Source organism: Phaseolus vulgaris, chromosome 2 (genome assembly GCF_000499845.2).
Source record: "Phaseolus vulgaris cultivar G19833 chromosome 2, P. vulgaris v2.0, whole genome shotgun sequence".
NCBI classification, from domain to species: Eukaryota; Viridiplantae; Streptophyta; class Magnoliopsida; order Fabales; family Fabaceae; genus Phaseolus; species Phaseolus vulgaris.
The window spans coordinates 2,578,285-2,587,935 of record NC_023758.2 but is presented as its reverse complement, the minus strand read 5'-3'; the positions used below and the strand labels follow the sequence as shown (position 1 = coordinate 2,587,935).

The following is a 9,651-nucleotide window of genomic DNA, read 5'->3' as shown; positions in this document are numbered from 1 at the left end:
ATATACACAAATCCTTACTCTCTTATCGTTTAGCAGTAAACATGGGTTTATAGCAGTAAACATGGGTTTAGCAGTATATATAAGATAGGGTTAGTATGGTCATTGGAGTGGATGAATAGTTGTTGTGTGTGCAATTGATTAACAATGGATATAAATATGAAAAAATGGTGTGAAATAGAAGAAGAATAAGAAGATTAAAAAAGTATATATAAAAGGACATTATTGGTGGGGAAAAAAAACTAAAGGAAGAGGTGAAGACCAAAGAAGAGTGAGAGCGACAGCTTTTCTTTCCTCTCTCTTCTTCACTCTCTCTTTCTCTCTCTGTGTTTATCTGAGACAAGTATGATATCAGTCCCCCAAACCCTCCATCTTTAGTTTTATATTGTTGTGAAACCCGCAGTTTCTTTTTAGAGAACTCATTGCGGAAACCTCTTACTTCCGAGAACAACAAAAGAGAGAAAGAGACGAGAGTCATAGAGACAGAATTTGAGTGACCGCGTTTGTGTGTGAGAGAAAGAAGGAACTGTAGAAGCTATCAAAACCACCGAGGATGTCTGAGTGCTTTACATCTTTTCATACCCTGCAACTCTAAGAGGTACACATATGTGTGCATATATATATATACACACACACACGCCACCAGATATGCCACCAAAGTTGAAAATGATAAGGAGGAGAATTTAGCACTCTCTTTCTCTTTTTTGAATTGTTTATGTATAGTATTTCTGGATGTTCTGGATTTGTTTAATTATTCTTCTTATTACTGATCAATAATTCAACTATTGGACAGAAAATAAGCTACTGAAGAGGAGGGTTTGGTTGTTTAAAAGAGATAAAGATGATGATTTTAACATGGGAATTAGAACACCGTCACATTCATCGAGGAGACTAGTACCACACACCATTGCTTTTCTTTTCGATCTTGGATTAATTGTTGCAATTCTATGTCCCAAGATTTTCAACCAGGAATCTTCAGTTTCCCGAATGGGTTGGAGAGAGGAAGGGTGAGTCCACAGCAGCAGATCCGGAGGGACAAAGTAAGGTTACAAGGAGAGTTCGGGGCAGCGCCATTGGTAGGGATAGAGGAAGAGGAACCGGTGTACGAGACTGCCGGGATGTTGTCGGAGATGTTCAATTTTCCGCCTACGGCTGCGGCGGAATTGCTGGAGCAGCAGCCTGTGACGGCCACGTTTAGGGCGGCGAGGCAAGTTGGAGAGTGGTACGGAAACAGACAAGGGGTGAATATGATGATGGGTGGATTGGGGGATTCGAAGAACCAAAACGGTGTGAATAACAACCAGCATCAACCACAGCACCAGATTTCAAGCATTAATGCTGACTCAGCAGCTGCCATGCAGCTTTTTCTGATGAACCCTCAAACGAGGTCGCCTTCCCCTCCTCAAACCCACGCCACTCCTTCTTCAACACTCCACATGTTGCTTCCCAATCCTTCTTCCAATTCCCTCCAAGGCTTCACTGGTTCGGCCGTGGGAGGGTCTTTTGGACAATTCACATGGGTTCCCGAGAGTGCTCATCAACAAGGAGGCGTGATGGAAGGGCAAGGTCTTTCGCTGTCGTTGTCTTCTTCACTGGAAGCAGCGAAAGCCGAGGAATTGAGGATGGGGGATAGTGGTTTTCTATTTTACAATCATCAACAAGGTGGTGGTGGTGTTGGAGCTGGTGGTTCTTCTTCTTCCACAGTTCAATTTCCGTACAAGAACAACAGTCATCAACAAGCATTGCATTTGCAAGGGGTGATAGGACACGACAACAACCAGCAGGGACATGTTGGGTTCGGGTCATCCTCGTTAGGTGTAGTTAATGTTCTGAGAAATACAAAGTATGTGAAGGCTGCACAGGAGTTGCTTGAAGAGTTTTGCAGTGTTGGGAGGGGTCAGTTTAAGAAGAGCAAGTTGAATAGGCAGAATTCAAACCCTAATTCAAATCCCGATGGTGGTGGTTCTTCTCCTTCCTCAAAAGATGCTGCTATTCCTCCGCCTCCTCCTCCTCTGTCAGCTGCTGATAGGATTGAGCATCAGAGAAGGAAGGTCAAACTTCTATCAATGCTGGACGAGGCATGTATTCTAATCTCTCTCTTTCTTTCTTTCTTTCTTTCTTTCAGTTGTTCTCCTTTCGCCTTCTCTCCCCATCAAGAGTCAAGGTCCCCCAATATCTTTTCCTTCTAAATTATTTGCTTAATTTAATCCATTAATTAATAGTGCATTATTTGTCTTCCAAATTAACAAGGGGATTATAAAGAACACGCTTCTCCTCTCCGGCCGGTATCTTTTAATTATTTTCTACTTTTGTTTAAGAGAAAGTAGAAAAAGGAAAAGGCCGGCTGGTATAATAGGGTTCCATTTCATAGGATCGGTTGGTAGGTAAGTGTTCCTTATTTTAATTAATACAAAATCGGTTTTTTAATCCTTCAATTTGATTGGTGGGATCACTTTACATTATTTTACTTGCTTTCTTGGTTTGGTGCAAACCATGAGACTGACCATTAGGAGAATACGTCCATCAGGAAGCGACGTCCCTTCTCATTAGTAATAGACCCCAACACAAGGAAGAAACCACTCACTCACCATATCTATTACGTACCAAGTTGTTATCAATGTCATATCATGGAAATATTGCAGTGAAAGCCATTTTTTTCATGTCTAAGTTGACCGGAAGAAATTCACAGTTTTTTTTTTCCTTTTCTTATATAAATCAAATTCTGCCTTTACTATTTTTTATTTTATTTATTTATGTGCACAAGACTATGAATTGGAGAAGGTTACTTCCAAAAGAAACCGAAGAGATATTCTTCATATCCTTGTTAATCAATATTTCATCGCATCCCTATTATTCCTTAGATGGCTGGGATTTATTTTTTTATTGTTCTACTCTTTCTCAAACAAAAATCAACCAAATATAAATACTTAGTTAGAAGACTTCTTTCACCCTGTCTAGTCCATTCATTTAACAATATAAACTAATCAATAATTAATTTGGGTGTTGGTCTTTCACTATTTGCATGGGTTAGTGCCCTTTTATCTAACTAATAATTATCCACATTTATTTCACATGAGTTGCTTTCCCTTATTAATGCTAAAGTAGGTTCATATAGCTTTTCACAAACCTCACAATGAATGAGTAAATGAGAGCATGCATGAACGCATCTTCCACCCTTTTCGTTTCTTATTTTTAGCTTTTGATATGTTCATTCATTCATTAATATGCAAGGTTGTGAATATTTGACGTGGCAAATTAGTAAAGGGTTTGTTTTTTCAGATGGATAGGAGATACAACCATTACTGCGAGCAGATGCAAATGGTGGTGAACTCATTTGACCTGATGATGGGTTTTGGTGCGGCAGTTCCATACACAGCACTGGCGCAGAAAGCAATGTCTCGGCATTTTCGGTGTCTGAAGGACGCAATAACAGCGCAGCTGAAGCAAAGTTGTGAGCTACTAGGAGAGAAAGAGGGGGCGGGGGCCTCAGGTTTGACCAAGGGTGAGACCCCAAGGCTTAAGGTGCTAGAGCAAAGCCTAAGACAGCAGAGAGCCTTCCACCAGATGGGGATGATGGAACAAGAAGCTTGGCGACCCCAGAGAGGCTTGCCTGAAAGATCTGTCAACATTTTGAGAGCTTGGCTTTTCGAACATTTTCTCCATCCGTAAGTTTTGCTTCCTTCTCCTCTTTTCTCTCTCCATTCTTATTACTTATCATAACACCACAATCATATTTGCCTATTACTTTCACGTTTAATTACTTCTTCGCTCATGTGTGCTTGTACAATCTTCACCTAAAGATTGTGTTGGTACAACTGAAGAAATGAACAACTGAAATATATTTTGAGTAATTAATAAGATAAAATAAACACTGTGATGTAATGCGTAGTGATATATAATAATGGTCCTTGAGAGTTGAAGATAAGAGCCTGTACAGAATATACTGTGATAATTAAGAAGAGGGAAAAGCAGCTGGGTTTGTGTTTATTAAAAGATAATAAAGAGACAAAGAAAGGAAGGAAAGAGAGAATCTAAAAGCCATTATTTATGTGCCCTACGATCGTATAGATGAACAGTAATGCAGTAAAACTGCAGCGTCCTTGGATGTTGTCTCGCCAGCAAAAAGGTCGAAAGATGCATACAGCACATCACTGCTTTAACTACGATGAATTTCTTGGTATCTTTTTTTTTTTTTTTTTTTTCTGATATTGTTGAATACCTAATTAGATTACAGATTAAGTGGAAGGGTTGGGGAGGGGATAAAGTAGAGACAGTGATCAGTGTGTCCAGTAATCTGCTTTACTTCTGCCATGGCAGCTAGGACATAGATCTTTCTTTCTTTCTCTTAGATTCTCACGCCCACGAAGGGAAAGAAAGAAAGGTTTCAAACTCAGCTAGGTGTACAGAAAGCTCCGTGTCCCTTTACACAGTTAAGGCAGGGACTCTGATGTCATTTTCTGGTCTCTTTCTCAGGTATCCAAGCGATGCAGATAAGCATCTGTTGGCACGACAGACTGGCCTATCGCGAAATCAGGTTCATTCATTTCTTTTTTAACTTTAATCTCTGCAATTTATAAACAATCTTAATTAACTAATACTGAGTAAGACTCAAACTGACCACATTAACAAGACTAAGTGAAAAAGAAAAAAGAAAAAAGAAAACAATGAATGGAAAAGAAGAGGGACCAGCACAGAGTTCAGATGCAACTTACATGTTTTTGAGTTTTGTTTCTCTGGTTTTTTTCTGTCTCACTCTAGACAATGCTGGTTTTATTTTGTTTAATGTCACCTTTTCTCTTTCTCTTTTTGTTCTCATGTCAAAAACTTTGCTTTCTTATCTGAAGAAATACTTATCTTTCTGTCTAGTTTCAATTTAGTATTGGAATCTTTTACACCAGGACATAATTAATTCTGAAATTAAATGAGCAGAAGTAAGTACAGAATCAATGAGAGTTAGAAATAAATTTGTTGTCTTCAATTATCTTACTCTCTTCTCATTACTCCTTTCTCTCTCTTGTCAAACTGTTCCTCCCAACTACATAGCATAGAAACCATAAATATGGAAGAATAAATGTAATGTATATTTTGGAGATCTTAATGTCTCTGCTAATGCCATGTTTCTTGTTTATGGAACTTCCTCCACTAACTTCTCTCTCTCTAGATATAGATAATAGATAGATATTGAGGGATAATATTATTATATTTTTGTTGATAAAAAAAAAAACTATTATGATATTTTTATATCAAGATACACCCTTTATAAGTGTTTTTAACTAAACAATTTTACTTTTACTTAAATTTATATAATTATACAGTAGATAATATTTTATAATTTTTTTATTTTAAATTAGATAATTTTAAATTTTATTAAATTAAAATAGGATATCATTATTTGATAAGACACATAATTATATAATATTTAAAGCAAAAAATAACTACACAATTCCTTAATTAACTGTTCTTATAAAGTTATTTATATTGTATGTTTTAAATTTTGTATTTTATTATAAAAGTATAGACATTATTGTATATAAACGCGCTTATTTTCAGTAGTATATAAATCTATCTAAATTTTGTGTTTCGTATTATCATTGATGCATTTTTCTCTGTTAGCAAATATAAATTTTTCACTCTCAACCCAATGAACAGAAAGCAAAATTGCCCCTCTTCATATTTATTCTATCCATGCATTGAAATAAAAAAATGAATTATTTCTAATATTTGGTTTTCTATTCCTACTTTATCCTAACTTTTTTTTATATTATTTCTGTACAAGACAATACCTAGATACATTTTTATAATTATCTTTAGTGTTATTAATCAATTAAAATTGAAGTTTTGTGTCAATAGTCTATGTTGATCTGCAATGAAAACTTGTTTCTATCTATATTATGTGAACTCTAGATTTTGATGGAATAATGATATAAAAACACTTAAAAGAACTATGTTTTGTCATTGAATATTATTGTTTGTTTTTTCATGATAATCCATAATCAATAGTCTTGTTGCATGATATATAAAATGTAATATGTGAAAACTTGTAATTAACCTTTGTTGGGTAAATGACAGATGAGTGGTTGAGAGAAACTGGGTAGAGAAAAATGATTTTTTATTGAAAGACCAAATTTATTTATTTGACATAACTTAATTATCATTTTATTACAAGGATATTAAGTGTTTATAACATAACTTGTATTTTTTTTGTTTAGCTTCTAACTTTTTTATTAGTGAAGCAAGAATGTTAAATGCTTTTTCTTCTGTCTTATTTTTATTTCACCTTCTCCTAAATTAGATCTGTAGCAAACCAAGGTGCTAGCTAAGGGCTGGAGAAAAAAAAAATATGGCAGTTAATTTCTCGTGCCTTTCATATATATAATCCAACTACACCCTATATGCCCCTATACCCCATAGTCGTCAGGGAAATGAGGAGAGTCAGACTCATACAACTAAAACACTGTCCCTTCTTAGAAGAAACTGGTGCCGAATAGTTTCATCTGTTGTGTAACTAATCACATATAATCATTTTAAATCTGTCATCTTTGATGTCCTTTGTGTTACACCGCAGAGAAGATACCTCCAAGTCTAATCACACTTTATCACAAAGGGGCAGACAACAATGAGCCAGAAAAAAGGAAGCTCTTGTGTGTCCTTTTTCTTTTTGTATGATAATAATATAGTTTAGGGTGAAAACACACAGTGAAGGTCAACAATAAGGATTTCAGCTATTGTTATGAAGTCCTGAGTCTAAATCTCATGTGTAGGCATTCATGCATATTAGTTTACACTATGTTATACATGTTCCACTGTTGGCTCACCTATGAGATAATATAGATCATTGCTTTGATATAACAAATACTAGAGTTTTAAGTACCTTCTTCTTCGACCCTTTAATCATATTTTTAAGATTTTCTGAATGGTGCTTGATGTGTTTATATACGCGGAGATTGATGGGTGGAATGTGTTTGTTTCAGGTATCAAACTGGTTCATTAATGCCAGGGTTCGGTTGTGGAAACCCATGGTAGAAGAGATGTACCAACAAGAACTTAAAGAAGCAGAGAATACAGAAGAGAGAGAAAATAACCAAAGCAACAACAGCAATACCAGTGGGAACCAAGCACAAACTCCAAGCACGCCAGGAGCAGCTACAACATCAACAGCAACAACAGCTGCACCACCAACAATTACCACAACAAAGCCAACAGGGAAAAAATCCAATATCAATGCTACCGAAAGCGACTCATCACTTGTTGCAATGAATAGACAAGGCTTCTCGGAAAACCAAGGAAAGCAGTCCACCACCACCTCCACCACTATCATGGCCTCCGTCAGCGCCACCACCTCTGAGATTGCACCACCCGGATCACAGTGCCTCGACTCAGATCTGCCCCCACACAGATTAATGGCCACTGATGACACGTGTCGCTTGGTCACAGCAGATTTTGGGACCACATCTGCAAGTGCTGACATTGGATCCACACTCATTAGATTTGGGACCGCAGTTGGTGACGTGTCACTCACCCTAGGGCTTCGCCATGCCGGGAACATGCCAGAGAAAACTCCTTTCTCTGTTAGAGACTTTGGAGCCATTTAAACTTCAATACAGTACTACTTCACATAATGATAATAATAATAATAATAATGATAATAATAATAATAGTAATATATAGGAAGATGCTTTATCACATTATATTATATATATAATCAAAAGAAAACATTTTTCCCCTCTTATATTTCTCAGTTATTCCTCCATCTGTCTTATTTTGCATTGTGGAAGAAGGACAGGAAAAGATATGAGAAAGGTAGTTTCGAGTTAGCTATTAATTAGGTGTAACCTTAATATGGTATCTATTGTATAAGTGTATAGCAGATTGTTTTGCATGATTTTTTCCCCATACATATGTACTACATTATTTAAGGTTTGTAGCTTAGTTTCACAGGACTTGATCTAGTTAATCATGAATAATAACTTTTCCTTTTTGTTTTTCACTTTAAGATCATGAAATGTCAAACCTACCAATTGTCCTTGTACAATTGTTGATTTTATTTCTATTCCTTGGACTAAGAAACTGAGCGCTCTTTCAAACATGAAAAGGTGTGGTAGTGGAGACTCCCATTGAATCGAATGACACCAATCACTGATAAATGTTTAAAGATGTGAGCCATGTGACTAGAATTATCTTCCTAGACATTTTCCCTTGAAAGTCTAAACACTTGTTCCTTCAGTATTTACTAAAAGAAAATGTAAATTTTCACTTTCCAAATGCAAATTTCCACATGAACATAAATAGATCTTGTTCTTCATACCAGTCCTCTCAGTGCTCACAAGAGACATCCTTCAGAGACTCTTGAGAGCAACCTCAGTGCTCATATTTATAATGGAGCTGAATGAATCTTATTACATTGCATATTGTCCACTTATGTACCCTTCTAATTATTGTAATGAATGTTACTAAATTATTGTTGTAATGCAGGACAGGATATCTCAATCATGCATGTTCAGAAAAACATACAAATTGTGTGTGAGCCTTAAATTCACAATGGGACCACAGGTCATCTACCAATAAGGGAATTTAAAGTCCAATGCAAGTTATGGAGTCTCTGAAATTGAAAAGTCTGACATAGTGACCAAACTCTTCTTTTCCCGCTAAGTAAAAATGAATGTTGAGATTTTTGAAAACATCTTGCATCAAGTCTTTACAAGACAATAAAAACTGAAATAGTAAGAAAACTTGTAACTAGAAATAATATTTTGGTAAACTCATTCAAAATTAAATGGTGATAAAAATGATCCTTTTTGAAAGGTAGCTGAATGTAAAATTGCACTTAATTCCCATTGTGATAGACAGAAGAAAGGAAAGGCCTTCCATCACCTTTTCTAAAAAATTTATTGTCCTTAATTAATCTTCCAATTAGATTATTAGTTTTGACTACTATGGATTTTTTCAAATCTCATTAACAGAATAATTTCAATTTATAACAGCTTGTAACTAAAGGGAATTGACAGCTTATCTTAATGCAATCAATACTTTAAAATGGTAGGTGTTCTAATAATTATAGAGTAATTGGCTATAAAAAATGTATATTCTATAATGACTGATTATTTAATTAGCTGTAAAGAAAGTTATAAATTCATGCAAAAGGGAGTCACAATGCACAATTATGTCTTGTAAAAAAAATTTTAATGTGTCTATGAGAAAACACTGAACATATGATCAATCAAATTTTTTAATTATACAGTTTCCAATTGTGTTAAACCAAAACACAAAGCATTAGTTGCTTGTGCAAACCAAATTTCAGAAATTTCTGGAAAGCTGAAACAGTACTATATTTCTAGATTGGAAGTGTTTGGATCATATTTCTGCAGACCTACAAGCAAGTCAATTCCATTTCTGTTATAATTGGTGTGGATAGAATAGATCAACCGGAATTTGTTGCAGTATGTAAAACAGAAGCCACACGTTTCTTCCGTAAAAATCAAAACAAGCACTTGCAAAGCAACAAACACTTCTCACCTAATATCTTTCTTGTTGTTTGAGAAACACAGTGTATTACCAACCAAAAGAGAGGCTTCTACACGTCCTATTGATTTTGTCAAGGTTGTTCTGCTGCAACGATCGATTATGCTTTTTTAGTATTCAACTACATGTGATTTC

At 35.6% G+C, this 9,651-nt stretch overlaps 1 protein-coding gene across 1 annotated transcript; it reads left to right on the top strand.

Moving 5' to 3' along the window:
• Positions 1–231: 231 nt before the first annotated feature.
• Positions 232–7,984, top strand: LOC137810172 (BEL1-like homeodomain protein 4). Its single transcript, XM_068611320.1, has 5 exons — positions 232–595; positions 791–2,075; positions 3,277–3,662; positions 4,471–4,531; positions 6,969–7,984. Exons 2-5 carry the CDS (start codon positions 945–947, stop codon positions 7,587–7,589), a joined length of 2,199 nt encoding a protein of 732 aa, XP_068467421.1. The 5' UTR covers positions 232–595; positions 791–944; the 3' UTR covers positions 7,590–7,984.
• Positions 7,985–9,651: the final 1,667 nt, after the last annotated feature.

Coding starts and splice junctions, on each gene's coding strand:
- LOC137810172 (XM_068611320.1), top strand. CDS start 945: ATGTCCCAAGATTTTCAACCAGGAATCTTCAGTTTCCCGAATGGGTTG. Junction 2,076..3,276: donor TTCTATCAATGCTGGACGAG/GCATGTATTCTA, acceptor TTGTTTTTTCAG/ATGGATAGGAGATACAACCA. Junction 3,663..4,470: donor TTCGAACATTTTCTCCATCC/GTAAGTTTTGCT, acceptor TCTCTTTCTCAG/GTATCCAAGCGATGCAGATA.